At 39.7% G+C, this 25,801-nt stretch overlaps 1 protein-coding gene across 2 annotated transcripts in view; it reads right to left on the bottom strand.

Moving 5' to 3' along the window:
- Positions 1–25,288, bottom strand: part of PTBP2 (polypyrimidine tract binding protein 2) — a 57,065-nt gene extending 31,777 nt beyond the window's left edge. For both annotated transcript variants that reach the window (XM_054384660.1, XM_054384661.1), the window contains exons 1-3: positions 25,201–25,288; positions 23,524–23,554; positions 13,349–13,424 (exon numbers count right to left, since the gene is read on the bottom strand). In XM_054384660.1, coding sequence (XP_054240635.1) covers positions 13,349–13,424; positions 23,524–23,554; positions 25,201–25,208 — 115 coding nt within the window. In that variant the 5' untranslated portion in view covers positions 25,209–25,288. The remainder of the gene's footprint in view (positions 1–13,348; positions 13,425–23,523; positions 23,555–25,200) is intronic.
- Positions 25,289–25,801: the final 513 nt, after the last annotated feature.

Below are 25,801 nucleotides of genomic sequence, written 5' to 3'. Positions count from 1 at the left end.
CATCTGATGGCTGTGTGGCCATTCAGAAACTTGGACAGACTGAGAGCTGGACAAAGAGGAACCTAATGAGGTTCAACAAGGGTAAGTGCAGAGTCCTGCATCTAGAAAGGAAGAATAAATTGCACCAGTAAAGGTTACGAGGTGATCTGCTGAAGAGCAGCCCTGTGGAGAAGGATCTGGGAGTGCTGGTGGACAACAAGTCCTGCATGGGACAGCAACGTGCCCTGGTGGACAAGAAGGCCAGTGGGATCCTGGAGCACATTAAGAAGAGCATCCAGCAGATTGAGGGACATCCTCCTTCCCCTCTCCTCAGCCCTGCTGAGGCCTCACTTGGAATACTGCATCCAGTTTTGGGCTCTCCAGTTCAAGAGGGACAGGGATCTGCTGGAGAGAGTCAAAGGGAGGGCTACAAGGATGATGAAGGGACTGAAGCACTGCTTTACAAGGAGAGGCTAAGAGACGTGGGGCTGTTTAGTCTGCAGAGAAGACGACTGAGAGAGGACCTGATCAATGTCTATAAATATCTGAGGGCTGGGGGTTCAAGAGGGAGGGGACAGGCTCTGCTCACTTGAGCTCTGGATATAAATGGATATGAAATACAGCACAGGCCAGCAAACTCCTCATGTTGAGGTGGAACTTCTTCACTGTGAGGATCACAGAGCACTAGAACAAGCTGCCCAGAGAGGTTATAGAGTCTCCTTCTCCAGAGACTTTCAAGCCCTGTCTGGATGTGTTCCTGTGTGACCTGCATTATATTCTATGGTCCTGCTCTGGCAGGGGAGTTGGACTTGATCTCCCTAACATCCTGTGATCCTGTGAAATATGTCATTTTATTACATCATCAGGAAAGTATACACCATGAATGCTCAGATCAGTACTTAGCTGCTCTGTCTTTTGTGGGTGGTTTTCAACCTATATCATCAACATATTAACTTTTCCACAGTATGTTTTTATTTTAAAATAAAGCTTGTATTAGAATTACACCTTAGGCAATCCTAATCTTAGCAATGAAAGTACCACTGGACAGCACAGAATCACTCACATATTTGCAGAGAAATGTTCCTTTAATAATTATTGCATTACTTGACTAAATTGGCTTTCCATTGCTGTCTAATATTTGCATTTTGTTGTTGTTTCAGCTTTTGTTGCAGCAGGTTTAAGGAACAATTCTATGAATTCTATGAATGTGAAAGAAATATTCTGTTGTATTATATATCTTTTCCTAAATAGCATTTACCAGCTTTAACTTAACTGCTGTAAACAAGTTTAAAAAAACCCCAAAACTTAAACTAAACATCTATTAAACTATTTGTCTTTCTTAAAAAAAAAAAAAAACACTTACTGTAAAAAAGAGCTATAAGTGCTAAACTGTTCAAGTGAAAAGGAACGAGTGCATATCTCTCTATTTTTAAAAATAATCCACAAAAAAAGACAGATACTTAAGCACTAAAACTGTATGGCAATCAGAAACCAGGTGGGGTGGATTGCATGGGAGGTCAGCAGCAAGCCACTCCCAGTGCTCCCTAAATTCCCAAAGCAAGATTTCAGCAGTAGGGCATGCAACTAATGCAACTATGACAAAAGTTATTTATGAATTATTAGCAGAAGCATACTTTGCACATTTAGGGGGGTGGGGGATGGGGAAGAAGCCCACATTCTTAGACTAAAACATACTCCAAAATGTTTGACACTGCATTTTAAGAAGGCAGATTAAATTAACACACAATTGGTTATTTCTGCTTTTCTTGAAAGCCATGAAGACATGGACTGTTTCTGATTATCCAGACGTCATAGCCTAATACTATCTTACTATTTCAATAGTGGGTAGAGTAAAGAGTGTGTGATATAGTAAATATGCATTCACATACGCAATTGAGCTTTTCAAAACATTTGTGTAACAAATGAAATTTAGCTTTTGGAACGATTATTGAAGTTGGTGGCACTGTCTGAAACCTTTCTCTCTGACCTGGGTCTCTTTTTTAGGGTACTTCTCACCTGGAGAGACACCAATAAACCACTACTTGGAACAGAAAAACCATACTTAAAACATGAGAACCCAACATGTTCAGCCCTTGTGAAAGGGTGAACTCAACTACCCTTAAAAGCACAGCTCTGTTGTCTAACAAATTGTATTAGCATAATCCGTGTCTATAAAGGTTCAAAGGTAAGGCAAGAAGAGCAAGTATTGAAAACAATACTGTGTTATGGTAGAGATGCACCCTAGGAAGACAAACAAGCAACCCCAAAGATACTTCCCTATGCAGCAGAAGAAAGATAAAACTGCAGAAAAATAGGGGGGGTGCAAGGGAATGCTGCAGGGGGGAATCTCACAAGCCAACTAAGAACTACTGCTGATGAGCTACTATTAAACTGGAAGTTTATTGGGAAGTAGCAATTCTATCAAGTAGTTTGAACATTCACCAGACTTGCAAAGCCTGGTCTAACTTCAACCTTTGGTCACTAATGCTTTTACAAATATAAAGATGCACTGAAGAGTATAATGCCGTAATATCAAGTTGGGGGGGAGGAAATAATTGAATCATCATGAGAGTAGCATGAGTAAAACAGTATTAGCCTTAGTTCACTCAGTAATCAAGTTACAACCTTAAATACATAGTTTACAAAAATGGGGGGGGGGGGGTGGGGGGGTGGCGGGAGAAGAGAGAAAGGAAGAGGAATAGAAATCTAACCCTGAGTATTTGTCACATTCTGTTCAAACAACCAAAAAAACCTCTGCCAATGCACTGATGTAAGAAGCGCTCCCTGGCTCTCAAGGAGAAAAATCCAGTTTCCATGTGACATCAGTTGTCTACTTGTAAGTAAAAATCTCATTTCTACAAATGGCAATCAAAGCACTACCCTCTCATCTAAACAGGACACTACAGTCTAAATGTAAATGATACATAAACCACATCCCTGTTGCAAAGAGTTCCTTCAGTTTAGCATAAATCAAGTTGTTGAAATTGAATGCTTAAGAGTTGACAAAACCTATAAATAGCCATTACGGAAATAACTTCAGTTCCTGGCACTTTTAGCTAGAAAATCCTAATTTATTAAACACAGAAAGAGAAACCTACATAAGCAACAGAATGAAGTACAATGCACACAAGACATATAGTAAGTACACAGCATTCAATTGTTTGACTCATGGAGATTCAATGCTCCCAAGCAGATTTTGCTGACAACCTGATCTTTAAAGTTCAGCCTAATTTCTAGCAGTGAATAGCTTCCTACTGCTAACTATTTTTGAAAACATATTTTAACAAAATTTCACCCTACAGTTTTTCTCTGCATGAGTTTTTATTTTTCAAGAAATACATAATGACAACCGAAAGTGTACTGAGACCAAAAATACACAATTTACCAGGAAAATATCTGAAGTCTTTATTTTAGATATGCAATTTTCATTTACAGTCACTTTCATATTGTCACCATCTCATAACACAAATATGTAACTATGTTGCTGTGGACAATGATACTGCACACAATAAGAAGTTGCTTTCACCAATTATTTCCTTGAAAGACAAAGGAGAAAACGTTAAAAATTCATCACGAGATGCCAAGTATTAATCCTTGTGTATCTATGGTAATAAAATAATTGCTAACTAGACATCATTTCTGCAGGAGTCAATCTGTTTCACAGCTGCCAGTACACACCAATAACTACCCTTTAAACAAAATATACTTAGGCTTTCCTTGGCATGCTTATTTTATCCTCCAGTCAGTTTATTACACATTAAAAGACAAAAAGCTAACTGTAGCAGTATCATCCAGTGTTGCTGCTCATGTAGAGCGTACTTCTAACTAAAGCTGCAATTTGATGTCATTACCGATTAAAAGACAGTACACACATCCACACCACACAGGAAATAGCTGACCAAGAGAAAGGCCTTGGAAATACCTAGTTTACAATTGGAGATTATGACCAGACAAATTCTGATTAAATATTGCAGTGGTTAACGAACACAGAATCACAGAACTGTCAGGGTTGGAAGCGACCTCAAGGATCATCCAGTTCCAACCTTCTACCATGGGCAGGGACACTTTCCACTAGATCAGGCTGGCCAGGGCCACATCCAGCCTGTCCATAAATTATCCAGGGATGAGGCTTCCACCATGTCCCTGGGTAGCCTGCTGCAGTGTCTCACCACCCTCATGGGGAAGAACTTCTTCCTAATGTCTAACCTAAAGCTCTCCTTCCCTAGCTTGGATCCATTCCCCCCAGTCCTATCCCTCCCTAACACCCTCAAAAGTCCCTCCCCAGCTTTCTTGTAGCCCCCTTCAGATGGTGGAAAACCACAAGAAGGTCTCCTCAGAGCTTCTCTTCTCCAGATTGAACAACCGCAACTCTCTCAGTCTGTCCTCATAGGAGAGGAGCTCCAGACCTCTGCACATCTTTGTGGCCCTTCTCTGGACACATTCCAGCACATCCAGATCCTTCTTGTAATAGAGGCTCCAGAACTGGATGCAGTGCTCCAGATGGGGTCTCACCAGCGCAGTGTAGAGGGGGACAATCACCTCTCTTGACCTGCTGGCCACACTTCCCTCGATGCAGCCCAGGCTCTGCTTGGCTTTCTGGGCTGCAAGTGCGCACTGCTGACTCACGTTGAGCTTCTCCTCCACCAGCACCCCCGAGTCCCTTTCTTCACAGCTGCTCTCCAGTCAGTTACTGCCCAGCTGATATCACTGCCTAAAACTACCAGTAAAGGAAACTGCAAACAACCACAAATTGGGAGGGTATAACAGAGAGCAGTGTGGTTTCATTTCTGAGGTTATTTCCTTTTTTATATATCTATCTCCCCAGCTTCATATCACAGTTAGAATACAGGAAGAGGAGACCTGATCCAGAGACAAACTGTTCTACAAGCACAGTGGAAATTTCTCAAAACAAGGGAAAAACAGACATTTAGTTAGAATGGACATCTTCAGAAGTGCAAACTAAAGATAAAATCTGAAATTTAAAACTATTGAAAGAGAAACAAACAACAACAACAAAAAAAAAAGAGGTAAAACATGAAGAATTGAGGGTCTCTGAAACGTGCATTTGTTAATCTTAAAAGTAAAGTTTCTATGTTCAGTGTTAATTATGCTTGGTTGGTGAGTGGGGTTTTTTATTATTGTTTTGGGGCTTCAGGGATGAGTGTTCTGCAAGACCTCAACCAGCAAAGTACTTCAATATCCCATTGCTAGGCCACTACTACATGCCACTTTCCTCTGCTCTGGGGAGACCTCACCTGGAATACTGCATCCAGCTCTGGAGCCCTCAACACAGGAAGGACACGGACCTGATGGACAAGGTCCAAATGAGGGCTACGCAAATGATCAGGGGGTTGGAGCAGCTCTGCTATGAGGACAGGCTGAAGGAGCAGGGGGTGTTCAGCCTGAAGAAGAGAAGGCTCCAGGGAGACTTGATAGCAACCTGCCAGCCTGAAGTGGGCCTAAAAAAAGGCTGAAGAGAGACTGTTTGCAAGGGCATGCAGTGACAGGATGAGGGACAATGGCTTCAAACTAGAGCAGAGCAGATTTAGACTGGATGTTAGGAATAAGTTCTGCACCATGAGGGTGGTGGAACACTGGAACAGGTCACCCAGGGACGTGGTTGGGGCCCCATCCCTAGAGATATTCAAGGTGAGGCTGGTCAGGGCTCTGGGCAACCTGATCTAGTTGGGATGTCCCTGCTGACTGCAGAGGGGGTTGAACTGGATGAGCTTTGGAGGTCCCTTCCAACCCAGCCCATTCTGAGATTCTATGATTCTATATTGCATGAGTGTTATCGCTTCATCTAAAGTATTAACCAGTAGAATGAGCTGGATATTTTTAATCATGGACACGCACAAAGGACAATCTTGATCAGTCAGAAGAAAACTTATTCTGCCTAACAGGAACTTGGGCTTATAGAAATAAACATAGTTAAACAATTTAGAAATTAACCACATAGCTTTTAACTGCCACATCTGCACATAGGCTGAACCTCTGTTTCAAAACTCACTGAGAACTGTGCGAGTTTTCTTACAATGATGATATACACTACGGTAATGTGGCTCTTCAATGCTGCACCATCACAGTATCTCAGATGTTGGAAGGGACCTCAAGAGATCATCAGGTCCAACCCTCCTGCCAGAGCAGGATCATTTAGGGTAGCCTGCACAGGAACGCATCCCGGTGGGTTTGGAAAATCTCCAGGGAAGGAGACTCCACAACCCTCCTGGGGAGCCTAAAAGTAATGCACAATGCTGCGTAAGTATAAAAATAATGCACTTCCCTTTAGCCCTTACAATATGTAAAAATAGGGCAGTTAGAATGAAAGGCCATTAAAGTGCAACAAAAATAAATTACTATAGTATAGTGATGCAGACAGAAACAAACTAAATTAATAATAACATTCACCAAATCCTGAGGTTTTTCCCCAGAAGTTTGGATTTTTGGTAGTCTTTTTGTTTGTTTATGTTTTTTTTGTTTTGTTTTACAGTTTCTTAATTTATAAGAAGAGCATTAATATTAATCATCCAGATGCACTACTGAGTTCATCCAGATGCACATGCCCATGTATATCACCAGAAAAATGAAAATTATATTCTATTATTAAATTATTACCCTTTCCAATCACATGTGCTGTACTTCAAATCTATCCAATTACTATTAAGTGTAATCAGTTTGCAAACTTCAAAAGTAGATTACCTATGTTTAGGCATCGTTAATGTTAACTAATAACCAATTTTACTTAATGTGCCATCAAAACCAGCACATCGATGTTTATACCCTGAAATAAACACTGCACTTGAAATATTATTAGCTCCTATGCCTCACAGTGCCAAGCATTCTGTATTATCTACCAAAGCCACTGCTAACATTTTCTGCTAATGAAATAAAACCAAGATCAAGATTAATTGAATCATTTAAAGCTCCAGGAGTTTGGTGAGCTCAGTTGCAAAATTATTTCTGAAGTATTTTTACTAATTGAACTTAAATACACAAAGGTGAACAAGGAAAATGGTGGCAGCTATTATAATAATATCTGCCAATTCTGTTTCAGTCCCCAGTCTTTCACAATTTTCAGAAAATTTTCATCAGTATCTTTTGCTCTTTATCTACATATCTTAAAATTTTTAAGTTTTTTGTATGGATTTCAGTAATACAGTTCATGGCATACACATAACTGTTCCTAAAACTTCCATTAAGCTGTTCTCCATCTGACAAAAAAGCCTCACAAGAAGTTCAACATAGAAGTAAGCCATCACAGAGAAAATGTCTTTTCCAATTCTTAATGAGAAGGGACATTTTTACTTAGATTTAAAAGCCATAGAATAAGCAATTGTAGTTATGCATTTACTGAACATACAGCACTCCAAGGTGAAAAAGGTTTATTGGTGTACAACCATTTCTAACATGTCTTTAAAAATGAAAGTCAAAAATATTTTTCAATATCCTGATTCCAGCTCCGTTTCTCAGAAACCTGTTACCAAACCATACTTTAAATTGACTTTCTAGTCTTTGTGTGCAGTGCATCAACACAAACAAAAGCAAATTCATGGATTCATTATGAGATGGTTATGCTCTCCAAAGAGATTGGAACCAAGCAATATTCTGCTAGAAAACAAGAACAGAGTGACAATAGTTTCAGAAAAGCTCAATGAAAACACCAGAGGTAGCAGTTCAAGGCATAGTAGAAGGCCTGACAACACAACTTCAATATATTAATGTCAGCTGGTGCTAAAAAAGCTCAGAAACTTAAATATCTAACATCGAAACCAGAACTTCTTAGAAAAGAGGTGGGGGTTGGTCTCTTCTTCCTAGAACCAAGTGATAGAACAACAGGAAATGGCCTGAAATTGTGCTAGGGGAGGTGTTGGGTTGAGATTAGGAAAAAGTTCTTTGCTGCAGGAGTGGTCAGAGATTGGAACAGGCTGCCCAGGGAGGTGGTAGATTCACCATGCCTGGAGGTATTCAAGAAATGTGTGGACATGGCACTTTGGGACATGGTTTAATGGCCATGGTGGTGCTAGGTTGAAGGTTGGACTCCATCATCATAAAGGTCTCTTCCAATGAAACTATTCCATGATTCTATGACGATTTGCTGACCTGGAACCTTAAAAACTCTTCTGCCTTGAAACATATTCTCACCTAGTACATGGGATTCTTCCTTCAACATTGATAGGATGACGTTCTGTCATATTGCTCATAAACTAATCCGGGAGGGAATAAAGTAATTCTTGTCTATTGAAATACAAAAGCTTAACTGAATAGAAATTCCACAACAATGACAGTAATCAAATTATGTCCAAACAGGAGATAAAAGGGTTCATAATTAACTGGGAGATGCATAACTCATCCTCAATTATCCAAGTGTAACTTTCTTTTAAGGCTCTTTTGTAAAAAACAGTAATTGACTTGTAGTGAATGTTACTATAACATACTGTCAATTTCCTTTCATCTACACCATCTCCAAGAGGACACTGTTTAGAAAATGCTCAAAGATCAGGCCTTGTATTTTGAGCAATGTCCTTTGGACAGCAGTCCAACATGCTAGTATTTTCCTTAATCTCAGATTGTTTATCAAATGACTAGTAGTTCAAACAATCAGTAAGAATGCAAACCAAATGTTTATTCACCAATTTTTCTTTCACAAAAGAACTGAGAGGGATGAACTCCTATATGTATCTTTCATGGCTTTCTCCCAGAAAAGTAATCAGAGCAGGAATATTCATCAAAGCATTACAGTATTACAGTACTCTGATTGAATGGCAGCTGAATACCAAAAAATCCTCATACCACAATAAAAGGGTAAGACGATCGTCTTTGAAAATCTCATCTCCAACCTCACTGCTAAAGACACAGCCCCCAGATCTACCAATAAAAAAAAAAGCCAAACAAACAACAATTTTTCATGAAAAAGTAATTAAAAAAAAACCCAAAAAACACTTTCATGAAAAAGCAAATTTTTTTTTGACAGCTTAGGCAGTTTGGTTTAGGTTAATATGTCTATAGCAGAGATTCAGAAAGAAATAAGGCTGTGATTCTCAAGTTTTTGCTCTGAATTTAGGCCTCCTAGCAACAACTGGTGTTTTGATTGTGTATACTATTACCAATAAGGATCAGACAAACTTGTCTCTTCTGTTCATCTGCGTACATGGAAAAATATCATGGGATCAGATATTGAAAACATCACAGTCAAAACCAGAAAACAATGACTAGGTCTTATAAAGTCATGACACTTCCAAACACTAAGAAGGAAAGTTTTTAAGAACTACAGAGTAAGCCACTTCCTACATCTCCTTTCAAAGAATTTCATCAGTGATTACAGATCCCCTCATGCTCTATAAAACCTGAGAAAGAGCCACCATTACCATGCCTCAGCTACAGAAAAATAAAAAAAGTTTTAAATTCTCCTGAAGAGAAAAGTAACAACAGAATTGAAGCAAAAGGATACTTGACTTAATCTGGCTTCAGGAGATGGGTGCAGAAAAATTAACACTTGTTTCCATTTCAGGTCTAACTACTCCCGAGTCTGCAAACTAAACATGAAAACTGTGCCCATCTGGGAAAAGTAATTCCAAGCTCACAAGGCAGAAGACATCCACAGGAGGATCTACTCAGAAATAACACCAAACTATGGATTTAGCCTACTGTACAGGGTGGAATTAATGCTATCTAATGAAAGCAAGGAGGTGAAAAATTTGAACACAATCCCAAGAAACTGCTTAAAAATAAACAAATAAGCCAAACTAGCCTTTCCATTGACCTCTATATTCAGATTGGGATTTTTTTCTGTTTGGGATCATTTTTCTACCAATCAACAGCTGAGAAGGCTGAGGTACTCAGTAACATTTTTGCCTCAGTCTCCACTAGCAACCTCACTCCTCACCCCTCCAGAACTCATGGACCACTAGATGAGGACCACAGACAGTAAAGTCCCCCCCACTCTAAAGGGAAGATCAGGTTTGGGACCACCTGAGGAACATGAACATACGTAAGTCTATGGGACCTGATGAGATGCATGCTGGAGTCCTGAGGGAACTGGCTGATGTAGTTGCAAAGCCACTCTCCATCATGTTCAATTACCAACCCATCAGTCTTACCTCTGTGCCCAGGAAGATCATGGAAAAGGTCCTCCTAGAAGCTATGCGGAGGACAGGGAAGTGATTTAAGACAGCCAGCATGGCTTCACCAAGGACAAGTGCTGCCTGACCAACTTACTGACTTTCAACAATGGAGTGACAACATCAGTGGACAAGGGAAAACCAACAGATATCATCTATCTAGACTTCTGTAAGGCCTCTGACACAATCCCTCACAGCATCCTTCTCTCTAAACTAGAGAGATATGGGTTTGATGGGTGGGCTGTTCAGTGGATAAGGAATTCACTTGATGGCCATATCCAAAAGGTAGTGGTCAAGGGCTTGATGTCAAGAAGGATTGGTGACAAGCAGTGTTCCTCAGGGGTCCATACTGGGACCAATGGTGTTTAATACCTTCCTCAGTGAGAGGAACACTCAGTGAGTCAGCAAGACTGAGTGTACCCTCTGCAAGTTTGCAGATGATACCAAGCTGAGTGGTGCAGTTGATGTGATTGAGGGAAAGAATGACATCCAGAGGGACCTGACATGCTGGACAAGTGGGCTCAGATGAACCTCATGAGGTTAAATAAGAAGAGAAAGGTCTTGCACCTGGGTAGGGGCAATCCTCAGAACAGGCTGAGGGATGATGAGACCAAGAGCAGCCCTGTGGAAACTGACTTGGGAATGAGAAACTGGTGAATGAGACTTGATGGATGAGAAGCTGGACATGAGCCAGCAATGTGCCTGCAGCCTAGGTCAACAGCCATATCCTGGGCTGTATCAGAAGACGCATGGCCAGCAGATTGAGAGAGATGACTCTGCCACTCTGCTCTGGTGAGACCTCACCTGGAGTACTGTGTCCAGCTCTGGAGTCCTCAACACAGGAAGGACACGGATCTGCTGGAGTGGATCCAAAGGAGGGCCATGAAGATCAGAGGGCTGGAGTATCTCTCCTACAAAGACAGGCTGAGAGATTTGGGTTTCTGCAGCCTGGAGAAGACAGGGCTTTGGGGATACCTCATAATGACCTCCAAGTACCTGAAGGGAGCCTACAGGAAAGCTGGAGAGGGACTTTTTATAAGGGCATGTGGTGATAGGACAAGGGGCAATCATTTTAAACTAGAGCAGAGTAGATTTAGGTAAGACATTAGCTAGCAAGTAGTTCTTTACTATTAGGGTGGTGAGACACTGGAACAGACTGCCCAAAAAACTTGCGGATGCCTCATCCCTGGAAGTTTTTAAGATCAGGCTGGATGAGGCTTTGAGCCACCTGGTCTGGTGGGAGGAGCCCCTGCCCATGGCAGGAGGGTTGGAACTAGAACAACTTTGAGGTCCCTTCCAACTTAAGTCGTTCTATGGCTCTACATACACTACACAGTTAATAAGAAAAATGTCTAACAAGCAACTGATACTACAGTAGCCAGGCCACTAACCAGACCACTGCTGCTTGTTAATGAAATCATTTCTGAAAAGTCACTTATGATTCTGGATGCCTACAGACATATCAAGCGGTGTTAGGTATAAAATGTAAAGAATCAGTTAATTGGAAAACTCTCCCACAAACACTTATTCTTTGGTAAAAAAAAAAAAAGGCAACAAATGAAAACACAGAACTCAAACCCTAAACCAGTTTTTAAAAAGTGAGATACAAAAAAGAAGGTGGGGAGGAGAATCTATCTTTGTTAAATGCTAAATGTTAAGCTCCCAAGTCCACATACGAGAATCAAAATACTTTTTTCCATTTTAAGAACTTTTTGAAGAGAAAGGAATCTATTTAAAGTTTGAGGCTTCTTAGACAAATCTTTCTATTTTTTCTTCTGAAAACTCAAAATTATAGTAATTCTTATCTCAAACCTTTCCCCCTTAGCTCTTGGGGTTTTTTATTTGGGGTTTTGTTTTTGTTTTCCTTTTGATAAATTAACTTGCATTTAGTTTTCCTGACTAATGTCTCTCTGAAAACATTTTCAAAAATTGGTTAATATTCAGGACTTTGGCCTGGTAATATTGTTCTCTCTCCCACTTCCCTAAACGAAACCCTCAGACAAATCCCCCAAATCCTTTTCATTCTAGTTTCTCATTTAAGCAAAGCAAACTACTTAGGCACCAATATCCAGGACTGAGAGAAGAGGGACCTCTTTCAGAACCAGATGGAAGTAAGAAAAAAAGGAGAGGAGGCACACAAATATTCTGGGGTTCTAAAATGATTGTGAAATCACCACACTGCATTTTTAACGTATTCCAAAGAAGTATTCTCTCTTCACCTTTGGTTATAGAACTGCAAATGGAAGTGGCTCTCCTCTCTTCTGCCACTACTCCTCCACCCTATGCTGCACTGAATCTACCAACTGCTTCAAGGGAAAACTACTTTTTTGGCAGCTAAGTTTAACACTGGATTATGCTCATTCTCCAAAAGTACAAGCACTCCAACATAGACAGTGGAGTAGAAAGGTGAAGGTACAAGGGGCGGGGTTCTGCTTGTGCTAGGTACATACATAGGAAGAGAAAGCACAAAACTACCCATTCTAGCAACAGATGCCACCACAGCACCCTAAATGTAACACGAAGTAACATCCTGAATCCCAATCTTTTACTACTGAAGGAAAGAGTCTGCTAATTCTAGCGACTACACTGCTCAGCACCTAAATACAGAAAAACTGATCAGGCACATTAAAGTGGGAAACAGGAAAAAAAAGAGAAAAAGTATGACCTCTCTCACTTCAGTTCAACACACAGAAGCATTAACTGTAAAAGAAAGCATTTGATTATGTGCCAATCCATGAAAAGCTTTTCCATCTAGCATCACCAGAAATTTGACTAAACCATCACACACACTTTGCACTGATATGTTGAGAGATTTTGACTTCAGAAGGGAAGTGAAGTTTCCTGCTTTAGCAGTCTAAACCACAACAGAATAAAACTCAGGCTTCCTGATTTGGTACTATATGATGAAACTGGCACAGTGTTCTTCCCTATAATGCCCAAATTCACAGATGTCTATGTAAGGCTGGAGTTAGGCTGTTTACCTTTGCTTGGTAAATCATGATTATTTTGAAGACAGCTGCACAAGACAAGTATAATTTGTGTGGAGACATCTGAAAGTTGCTACTTATTTTATGGAATTATTCTTCTCAAATACCCAAGATTTGTGAGTGTCAAGGTGACTACAGTAATTCATGCTAACAGTTTACCCCTCTACAACACAATGGATTCTTGTTTCAGTGTTGTCCCCTTGTAAACAGGAAAAGAGTCCAAGTATAAATGATAGATTTCTTCTTTGAAAGGGCATCACTTACCAGTAACTACCATGCTGCTCATGTTAGAGTTCGGGCTATTGAGTACACTGCCTGAAAGAAGTTCGTCAGATCCTCTCTAAAAAGAAAGAGACAGTAAGAGATTTTTTTTTTCCTCTATTATGTGATTTTTTTAAAAGATGATATTAAAAATGTCAGTTTGACAGGGAAAACCTCTAGAAGAATTTAAGCAAGCATAACGAAACCTATTCAGATTTGGCAGACTTCCCCTTTTTCAGATAAGTGCAACAACTTGAAATCTAAGCAAAGCAGTGTATTTACGTAGCAATCTTTGAAATAAGAACTTCTCAAGCACAGCTGTTTCACCCACCACTGAAATTAAGCCACCTCTAGACACAATGAGAATTGCTGAACAATAAATTCATCCAGCATTTCAAAACAGAATATTAGTCTATTTCAGTAACATTTAAATGATTGTTTTAGTATTTCAATATATAGTAAGTTATTATATCTAGCTGAAACTACAAGGAAAATCTATACATGGTGTTTAGCTCAATTCTAACAATTTATTTATTAAAAAAAGACAGACATTTTTTCATAGGAAATTATCAATTTTCATTTGGAAGATGTTCATTTGTCCTGCAAAATACAATTTAGGGTAGAGAATTACATCTTCATTGTAGTTCTTAAACATGACAAATAACAGGTAAATGCTCCTTTTGAAAATGACTCCAAAGTGGGCTGCAAGAATCAGCTAAGGTTTCTATTGAAAACATACAAGACAATCTTCCTCTCAAATCATTTGAAAGGTGGGCATCTGACGAAGCTAAAGTGGCTTTTGTTTCTTTCCACACTTTCCCCCCTCACTTTTTTCTTTTACCCACTCCATTCCTCAAGACTTCATCTCTCAAGAAGCCCCCAAAATATCTAGGTCATCTTTCTTTACAATTCTTTTAAAGAGGAGAAACCTGACATCCTTTGAAGACTCTCTAATTTCTTATTGGCTCTTTCCCCACTTCAGAACTATTTCCCTACCACCCTTAACACTAATCCAGGTCACAGCTAAAATGGAAATGAGGAAAGATAACAGTTCCTATCCATCTTTATCAAAATAAATATTTTTCATTCTGTTGTGGATACTACAACAGAATCTCAAGAACAGTTAGTGGGCATGTTTTGCAGGGCACCTCAATATTGCTTACTGAGTTAACCTTGAGGTAACATCTTTCTAGACAACACAGTTACAAGATGCAGAAAATCTAGACTTTACCACTTTGGCATAGCGCATTGTGTATGTGTTCATATATAGCACAGGATGTTGAAAGTTTGTCTAATCCACACAGAGCCCTTCAACAGTATGCACACAGAGCCATTCAAACTTAGGCTGAAGCATGAAAAAGTTTTCAACACCAGCTCTGAAGAACATTTACACAGGTTATTAAATACTCTTAAGTTCTTATGAGTACACAGCAAACAAAGCTCTGTCTATCAAACCAACAACAGATTGCCTTTAAAACTGAGCAAAGCTTAATACCAAGCTTCCAGGTAGGACTCTGGAAGGACCACATCTTCTCAAAGGAGGGACAGACCTCTAATCAGATATAGCTAAGGAAAAATTTAGCTGGACAAAATGGAGAAACAACTTACAGTAGTTATGGAAACTCTCCACTATTCAAACTACATTGCTCCACTATTCAAACTACATTTAGAAATACTACTGTATTTCTAACGTAATACAGTAATCCAGGCACTCAGTACAAGTTGAACCATAAACATTCCTTCTGTCTCTTTACTGTTCTGTTTGTCTAACAATATTTACATGGCTCGAATACTGCAAAGATCAAGATACTAGGAGATCCCTGAGATATCAGATCCCTGGATGATAACTGCAGTTACTTCTGCTCACAGCTATCTACCTAGCCTGGCTTGGAAGCCCTTGCCTGTAGCCTGGACAGCTCAATCGCAGAAGCAGAACTAACAGCAGACACTGAATCAGTTCGTAGTCAGGTGTATTACAATAATTCAGCAGCAGTTTTATTTTTTCTCCTTAATACACCAGATATTAATTTGCAATGGTACAACAGTTATGACATAAACAGCTGAAGCATCCCCAGTACTAAATGAATGCTCTTCCTAAAACCTGCAGGAACTTTACAGCTCTGAAATAGCTCAGATTTGAGCAGTCCTCAGCTTCAAAAAGTTACTTACATCAGCAGCTGCTGACTAGCACAACACAAAAGTGGTTACATAAAGCTCTGGTTCCTAGTAAATCAAAAAGCTGTACATTTCTTAATCCACAGCAGAAGGGTCCAAAAGGAGCACACATTACTCAGGGTAGATATTCAGTCACTGTGTTTGTGGTTAATGAACAGTTAGGAGTTTTCATTATGAAACGTATTTTGCATTTCATGAATACGTTGAGTCAACCATAAGATTTTGTCATTGTTTGAAAAAGTTTTAACAATTTGTGCTTCAGAAGAACATGTACATGTGAATTCCTTATACTATTATGTATCAAAATCCACTTTTGTTCTCATGAATAAGTGTTGGCAAGTCTGACTCACAGATGTACAGGTTTGTATGTTGAATGTTCTTCCAGTTCACTCCTATACATACTTGCCAAGACTCGTTAATAGACAAAGGTATCTCTTACCATATGAGTAATCATCTTATGGTTACTTTTGCTTATGAGTTCTTGAGTTGCCTAGAGACCTCTGCACTGCATCAGTTATGCAGCAAGACACATGATGTACTTGGTCAGAGCATGGGTACATTATAAAATCAGAAACAGTCACTGCCTGGTAATTCTCATTTACTTCAAGAGTTATCTTAAGATGGCAGTTGTCCAGTAAAGCAATTTAGTATAAGCATTTCAAGTAAGCCAATGTTTACTCTTAGACTGCACTACTGTGTGACACAAGTGCCTCTGAATTACAGCATCCATACAGACATAAACACTTATTTTACCTATCTCAGAGACAAGACTTTGTTCAATGTATGGTTTGGGGTGCATGGCTTGCTTTCTACATGCACCTTCTTTTAGGGTGCTAAGCCAAAAAGGACTGGCAACTTGCTCTGCAATTTCACAGACAAATTACAGAATTACAACCCATTTCCCAACCATCTTGAATATTCACTTTTGTTATTCTCAAGCACACTGCTACTCAAATCCCATAAAGCAAAGAAACCTTTAAGCTAGTTTAGGTAATTTCTATCAAGTGTTTCAGAGAAAAATAAATTAAACACATATCTTTAAAGAATATAGCAAATCAGATTCAATAAAGAATGGAAGATCAAAAGAGCAACGTTCACTTAACTCTTTTTCCCCTTCTGGGATAACCACTGTGTTCTAAAGCATCAAGCCAGGTTGAGATTGTATAAGATCGGAAATGCCTAGATCACAAACGTCCAAGTCTAAGCTAATTTTTTTTTTAAATTATTTCACAATAGACTGTGAAGTAAAGGTCCTATAACAGCAACATGGTGGCAGCTAACTGAATATTCATTTTAACATGAGAAAAGGAGATTATGAAGGGCAACAGAAGCACAAACTGCTATTACGTTATTAACAGGTCATCTACTGAAAGCTAGTCCTCAACAGCACAAGTTTTCAATGCCATATTTATATTCCTACCAATGTCAAGAATATGAATCTATATTAAACTTCCATAAAAGCTAAAGCCTTAACTATTCAGATCAGAGATATCTAAAGCATTTTTTTTTTCATTAAATCAGAAAACTGCCAAACTAACTTCATGTAGTGAAGGAAATTTGTTGCAGAGTCAATACTGTCCATTCAATGAAGCCCATCTTATCACACCCTTGGCCACATGACAGCATGCCTGTCTGTGGTGTGAAAGCAATACATTAATGTATAGCTTAAAACAATGGAGTTCTGAGAACATAGGACTGTTCTCAGAAAGGGCTGAAAAATATACCAACTCAGACCAAACATATTTTGGAGAAGGTCAAAAATCATACATACAGAAAAATTTTATGTATTGTAAGCTGAAGACACCACTTCAGTATTTCCATTAATTTCTGTAAGTCTGTCTTATATACACTTAAATAAAAATTAAAAAATAATCAATTGTAGGTTAAAAAAAAAAGCCCCTAGCTTCACAAATTCATTTTCTATCTCCTTGCTTTAACCATCATAGATAACTCAGAATCCCTCACTACACAAGCTGGATTTACATAGTAGGATTCCAGACCTCCCCCACCAACTACTTCATTCTATCACAGGTTATATTAAGTAGCTGTATAATTTCAGGAAGTCATTTCAGTCATACTATCCTTCCAGGCAAATAAAAAAATCATACTATTTTTAAGTCTTTGCCAACTAGTTTCATCACAATCCAGATTTTATTACATTTAAGGACAAAACCAAACAAACCAAACAAACAAAAAACCCAAACCAAAACACAAACAAAAAAAACCAAAACAAAACAAAACAACCACCACCACAAAGAACAAAGAGAAGCAACTCTGAATTGAAAGTTACCAAAGAGGCTTAGTCTTTTAAGTATCAAAGTATTTTCTGACAACTGTTTATGAACAAGAAACAATAACAGTTCTTTTCCCAAGATTCCAAGACTGTGGAGAGATGATCAGAAGTTATGGCTAAACCTGATGTACCAAACCAAGTGTATCACAGAAGGCTTATTAGAAGCGTGGCTAGATGCACAATGATGCCAGAAGAACACTAAAACAATGCTAGTAGAAACAGTAAAAAAGTGACAAAAACACACTCTGTTAAAAAGTCATCTAAAATAATTTCTTAAATTCCCACTAGAAAAGATAAAGAATACACTCAAAGACCTTGAAAAAGACATTTTCTGATAAATCCCCTCAACCTCTCTAAGAAACAAGATGCTTTTGCCACCCCACCCCTTCCTTCTCACCTCCATTCCTCCCCCAGGTGCAAGAAAAAAGGAAAACTTTAGCTGCACTGCACATTTACCACAGTCATTCTCAGCCTACAGGCATGAATTTCCCAAGGGGTATGACAAGCCACGAGACAAATCTCATGATTTAAAGGGATCTAACATCACTGTAAAAGACTACTTCTAAGAACACTTGGAAACAATTTAAAAGAAAAAGGCATTAGCATAGGAGAGGAATAACAGCATATTTAAAAGATTTCCAACCCACACTTTAAACATTATTCTCTAACTTGTATACACACTTCTTCAATATTAGTTGTCTGAATTAATTTTGGGGACTGGATGTTGGAAACTACAACACACTTTAAGCTCCCAAACACAGCATTTATAAACTTTGTTCAGTTTACATGCAATGGATCAGAATTTAATGAATGTGTCATTGTTAATAGGATATATTTTTAATCAACTTTATATAAATACACCCTCACATGCTCTTTAGTGAGGAAGATATACTTAATCTGCCTTATGCTCTGACTACACATACTATCCTGTCAAAAGACATCATCCAAATTACCCAATTAACAGACCAGTTATACCTCTCATATGCACAGGATCAAGAAGATTCATTCAGGACAGAATAAAACCGAGTCTGAATACAAATACACAACCTAAAAGAAATTCCATGCAGGTTCACACAAAGCACACAGTTTAAACTTGCTATCACTTCATCAGAACCTTACATACAACAAATATGTCTACTTGATTTGTTGGGCTTTTTTAAGACAACACTACTTAACTACATTAGCATGAAATCTAATACCATGAATTCCACAGGTGCTTAATAAAAGAAAGTGATGTTATAAAATGAGTTAATTCATGCAGTTAACTGGATACAGTATGACAACTTTTCCATACTTACTCTCTGTATTCTCTTTCTTACTTCAATTACTTTTCATGCTGTCTTCAGCCAACCATGGATTGTTCATACATCCTAACAATTAGCTTCACCATTTTTACCTTTTTTTTTTTTTTGGGGGGGGGATGGGGGGGGCAAGGAAAGATACAGGAGAAAAGTTTTTTTATTCTTCCCTTTTTTTCTAATTTTCAACTGTATGCATGCTATGTACCTAATTTATGAAAACACAGCAAGTCTGGAGAAATTGCAAGAGTGATCAAGGGAACTTGAAAAGTCTTTAAGACTGGAAGACGACAAGTCTCAATTCTGATGAAAGCCGCCAAGTTCTCAAAATACTCTGTGGAAAAGAGTCAATTTTCTCCAAGCAGCTGAAAATCACAACGGACTATTAAACAAGAAACCTGAAGAGGAAAGAATCAAACCTGCCATTAAACCATGTCACTCAGCCTCATTTGGAAACTTTCAATTGTAATGAATACCAGTTGTCTCTTCAGAGATCCAGGAGGAAGTACACAAACAAAATTAATTTATTCCAGCATTTCACACTTTCTATTTCACTTCTACCAGGAAAAAGTGCTACTCTGAAGCAGCTGTATGTAACTAGTAGTAAATCAAAATGGGTGGGAACTACTTGCTGGAAATGCCACCTGGATGAGTTCTTAACTTTCTGGTCAGAGAATCAAGGCACCTAGATGGACAGACTTAGTCCTTCAGTGGCAGTTTCCATCTCTCAAAACAAAATCCATGAGTAAAGTATTTTCCACTCGACTTTCTGCTATTTTACAATAACAACTGAAAAGTGCTAATGCTACTTTTGTCTGTAACTCAATACTCACATTACACATTCATAGGAAAACCTAAAAATGGCTGTATGTACTTGCAGCTAAAGAAAAACAAACAAAAAGCTAACAACATCCAAACCCCTACAAACCTCATAGTCTCAGAATGTTGCAGAACAGTGGCAGAACAAGCTTTTTTTAAAAAAATAATAAATAAATTTACAAAATAAAAATAATTGGAGTAGACTGTTCTGAGAATAAATATGAAACTAATTTCAAACAGGGTCAATTTACATAAGTTACTGTTAAAAGAGAGGAGATGTCTTCAATTGTAGGAAGGTATTTTTTGTCACCAAGGGCATGTTCCCCACGCACCACTGACAGGACAAATCCAGATACTGCTTCTGAACATGGTAATACTTCATTTTTACTTCACTGCCAGAATATTCTGTACATTTTTTTGCTGTCTACTGGTGGTATGACTAAGTATTACTGAAAATAAAAGTCGATTTAAAAACATCATTCTAGCTAATACAAAGCTAAACAAGTTCTTCCAATCCACAGACTAATAATCCATTTTTCTACCTTCTGCTTTTATCAGATTCTTTGCATAATCTGCTACTGATCTACATGCAAAGACAGCTCAAAACTAGCATTCTAATATTTTACATAAAACAGACCATCACATGTAATCTTCTGTATAAATGAGTCACAGTTATCCTACCACTCCATTTATCTAGAATGATGACAAAGGCAGCAAAGTAGGTTTCAGAAAAAGAAACAAAAAAAAGCTATCTAAATATATTTTATTTCTTAAATTTAGTCTAAACTTATCTTCTGACAACTTGCTAAAATTTCTGAGGGTTTTTTTTTCTGCAGCCTTTCACTGAATAGTGTACAGTTCAAACAGAAAGTCCCGCTATACCCAAAGTATTTTTTCCCCCCACAGGAAACCTGTTATCTCAATAAAGGTCAGTGTTCTGTAATGTTGTAAGAGAAGAGATTAACCCTCAAAACTTGAGTTTAAAAAGTGGACAATGCTTCAAGGATACTTGCAGACATCGATATTTTGTCCTCTTTTCCTTTTCACCATCAGCTCATCTCTCTTCTGGTTTTAGCTACTGCCCTTCCTCCACACTACTATATTCCCCTACGCTAAATTTAAGCGACCACGGAAAAAGTGGCTTATTGAGATTGCTGTTTGGAAAACCATCAGCAAGGACTAGCATAACCAAGTAAACCCACACTTTTCTTAAGTACACTGCAAAGCCTGATGCCCTGACTTTTGAGAGAAAAGGCCAATCCCACATCTTTAAACATGACAAAACTATCTTTATAGGAAGAAACGTATTTTCCCTGGTGGGTGTTACTGGGGCTGTCCACACTTGGCAGATGAAGCTCAGTTTTTGGCCAGAATAACACAGAGTTGCATCAACAAGGTCACAAATTCCTAAGTACTGCATCAAATAATGCATCCATGAAGCAATGACTGCTGCTTTTCTCTCATCACATAGAAGAAAACCTCAGCCATTCTGCTATGAGCAATGCAGGAACACAAAATGAGTCACTCAGTTGTTCAGGCCCCATTTACTGCACTGCTACACATGCCATCCAGGAGAACGATAATAAATTACGCTCAAGTGGCACATACTGAAATACAGTAAGATAGAATTCTCCTCCGTATGCACTAAAAAGTCTGCTTAGGTTATCCCCTGCACCTATTTGAACATTTTATACCCCTACAAAGACTTTTATTTACTTCAAAAATAAATTATATATTCGATGCAATGGTTGAAAACGGCTCTATCACTCCAAGTCACAAATCAGTTTACATATCCAGATTAATGTATTGTAAGTGTAAAGAGAACACAAGACAGCAATTCAAATTACAGTTATTAGATTACTCAAACCTGTATAGTCAGTGAGCAACAAGAAGTTTGAGACTACAGAAGGCCATTTCACTTTACATGACCTCATGCAATAAAAACAAAGCGACTGAAAGGTACCTTTTCAAAACAAAACCCCAAGCATTTTATATAATATGGCAATTTTTAAAACTATTCATAAAGAAATTTATATATTTAAAACGTACAGAATTTCAAGAAACTGAAATTAAAAAAAAAAAAAACCAACAATATTAACTATGTAATACACTGTCATTCCTGGACTCCTTAGCTCTGTTCTATTCAAAAATACTTTACACAAATGGCAGGGGTTCACAAAGTAACATTAGACAAGAATAACTGAACACATCACCAGAAATGCCGTGTAACTGATTATCATACATACAGTAGCTGCAAAATCTCAAGAAAGCATCAGGTCAAATAATCTCCTGGATAAGTTGATTTAACAGAGGTAAATCCCTGCCCACTTCCAAGGGCTATCCAGCCCAATTTATAAGTTGTTTTGCATCAAAGCTATTCATCTGGGTCAGTTTACTTCTGAAAAGACTTGAACTTTCTTAGGTGCTCCTTCAAACTACCGAATGCATTCCTAAAGTATTAATCAGTTAACACTTTGTCCTCTTAGGCAACAGAGAGACAATCATGCCAGTTCATATTTCTGGTTGAGATTAGCTCCTACAGAAGTATTTTACAATCTACACTCCTCTTGCTCCAGAGAGTGATTTTAATCTTGCCTATAATATTGCATGAACATGCAGAAAGATGGGACCAGAACACATACAACAGACTCCTCACAGCTCTTCCCACGAGTAAGCTTGTTCAGAAACATAACACAGGTACACCTGGCAGAATAGCTGCTCTATCAACAGGCTGGCTGTGTTATACATAAACAAGTTCAAATCCAACAGGACAAATACTGAATCTGTGCCAAAGCACTTTACTAGACAAAACCTGGATTACTAAGCAGTTACTACAGATCAGCTTCAGGTGAAAAGGCAACTACATAGCATAGCTGAAAAGTCCCTGGACAAATATGGAGACTTAACTGTATGCACTAGGAAACCTCCATGAAATGGAATTGCTTGAGTGCATTCATTAACATAACCTAAAGCTCCCTTGTCCCATTATCTTTGTATACTCATTTCTCAGTCTGCTTCTATGAAGTATTGATCTAATTCCTGCAACAGATTTGAATACAAAACTGAAATAAATACTAAATTAACAAACATTTGGAAGCTTTCATGATTATAACAAATATGATGAATTCATAGCTGAACTTGACAAATAAAATGTAAAGCACAGAAAACACTCATTTCTCTGTCTACGTAAACTCTACCTCACATGTATTTGTATCTTATTACACTCACTTCTTTAACTTCAGTGGTAACTCTTTGGAAAAACTTATGGGGATGGGGGAAGAGAAGAGAACATGTCTGTTACAGTCACCATGCAACGAGAAAGTCTTGTTTTGAAAAAAAGTCTGCAAAATCAAGCTTTAAAATAAGAAGCTGGCTCTACCACTTCAATCTAGAACTGCTTACAGTTCAGTATCTGAGAGTCTTTTGTGTAATGCCTCTAATTTACCTCTAGGGAAGCTTGATAAAACATACTGTTGACTAAATATCAGGTGGCAAAGATTAGTTAAAAATTTTACAACTTACAGTTACCAATACTCAAAATAGTCATTTTGTACCAATAATTTGCCTACTTATTTATTAAGTACACATCCTACCTTCACACCAACTGCAACATCAGTGACAATGCTGTAAAAAAAGAAACAAGAACACAAGTCAACCAATTAATCCTCATAAAACCAACTCTTCAATGTATTGCAACACCAAAATAATGAGCAATCGAGATAGTCAACAACTTCCACCATCAAGAAAATGTTTCAAGAACACAGCAGGACTTATGGGAAGTACAAAAGAAACCTACAAAAGCCACTAAGCTCCCCCAGTTTACAGGCCCCTCCAGAAGAGTCCAAAGTTTCAAGTATACACTATTCCAACATTGCCAAAAAAATCTACTCAGGAAACTCATGTTTCTGGACTACATAAGATCGTAGGGTTAAGTAAAATAATTTCAAAGTAAATACAGAACTTCTCACATATGCCTAGTAATTAGATAACTAGTTCAGCAACATGGCTTATACCAAAGACCTTCTTAAAGTAGAAAGTAATGAACACAGGTTTTGAAATGAGCTTTAAAAACGAGCACGCTGGCAAGTGCACCTATGGCAAAAGTAATCAGGTTCACCTACACAAAACTTTGCAACAGGTAGGTCAACACACATCTTTTTGGTAGGGGCTGTGACATTGTATCTCACAGTGTGTAACACGATCCCCAAAGAAACCAGAATCCCCATCAAAAAAAAAAAAAAAAAAAAAAGGCAAAACATGAACTTGTGAAAGTATCCTACAACGTAAAACTTATTAATGACAAGACTTCTCAGACAGGATTTGTAACTCCCCACGTTACGACTGCAACTAACCAAAAAAAGCCTTTGGAACTCACACAGTTGAAAGGTTATAATGCTTAAAGCATACCAAAGTGATTGCTTCTCTGTTTGAAGTGAAGCAAACAACTTAATAGCAAATTTGGAAGCTGGAAGAGGTTTTATTTACATTGACGAAGACTACAGCCACCAACCAGCGTCATCTTCCAGGTCCAACAGAAAGAAGGCCTTGGGTACGGTGACTGCCCACCCCAGCTCCCAGCCAGGACCGCGGGGCCCTCGCTGTCCCGCATGGCTGACTCCAAAACCTTCCTTTCTTTTGCTTTTACAGACAGTCTCCAACATACACAAAGGCATCTTTCTACCTGGGGCGGGGTAGGGGAAACCAGAGGGCTTATTAAGCAGTTTCTGAAAACAAAAGATCTCGACATCTGGCTCCCGCTGGTATTGCTCCTCCTATCCACACAGCTCCAAAACAAACCCCAGACCTACAGAGCGCCTCTCCTAACCCCACGGTTCAGGGAAGGGGGGAAGAGGGAAGGCAAAGGCCGGAACAAGAGGCTATGGAAGGCACGGATGGGGGTAGATCGCGCTCCCTCTTCACAGCGAGATCTGGCGTCTTGGGCACTACGTTAAGTAAGGGGCGGCCCAAAGCCCTCGGCAATTCAAACGAAGACCCTACCGAGAAGCCCGCGCTACGGAGAGACTGTCTCCTCTTCCCTTCCCCCCGCTCCGTACTGGGCCTCAGGCCCCAGCTGTCCCACGGCGGGAAGCCCGCCTCTCCCCACTGCCGCCAAGGCAGCGGCCGCTCCGAACAGCCTCGGAGACATCCGCCCGCCGACAGCCAGCCACGGCGGCAAGCCGGCCCCCCACACTGGGACAAGTCCCACCACCGACCGGCGGCACAACCGCGGCCGCAGCACCTTCGCCTCCAGCACCCTGGTCATTACTCACCCGTCCATCGCCGAGCAGAACAAAGCGCGGACAAGCAGGACAGACAGCCACGCAGGCAAAGCGTACGAGGAGGATGGAAGAAAATGGCGGCCTGGCCTGCACGAAAACCGCCGAACGTTGCCGAGTGCCGGACTCCCCAAGTCGTCCCTCGCCGCTACAGCGCATGCGCCAGCCACCCGCGCACGCGCTGTCGGCGCCGCTGAAGTTCTTGCCGTCGGCGGCCTGAGTCGGCCCGGCCTGGCCCGCATCGGGCAGTGGTGGTGCGAGCTTGCCACGCCTGGGGCGGGTTGTGAGTCCCCCACACTGCACACCCCTCTCGTCTCGGGACCCGCCGTGTGGCGGGGCGGAGTTCCCACTCCTCCTGTCCCAGCGCACTGCTTTGGCAGCGTTTGTGTGTGTGCGAGGGAGAGAGGTCGCGTCAGAGGAGCTCGGCTCGCAGATCCTGCTCAGGGAGAGCGCCTGAGGCCGCTGGAACGGCGAGGGCAGGCCCGCGGTGGGGCTCCTCAGTCAATCTTTGTCTCTGCCGCCCGGGCCGGCGCTCCGAGTCAGCCGTCAGACCCTACCTGTTGAGCAGAGGATATTCCGCACTTGATGCTAAGCA

Source organism: Indicator indicator, chromosome 10 (assembly GCF_027791375.1).
Source record: "Indicator indicator isolate 239-I01 chromosome 10, UM_Iind_1.1, whole genome shotgun sequence".
NCBI lineage: Eukaryota > Metazoa > Chordata > Aves > Piciformes > Indicatoridae > Indicator > Indicator indicator.
The sequence above is the reverse complement of the archived record's forward strand: the minus strand, read 5'-3'. Positions and strand labels throughout refer to the sequence as shown.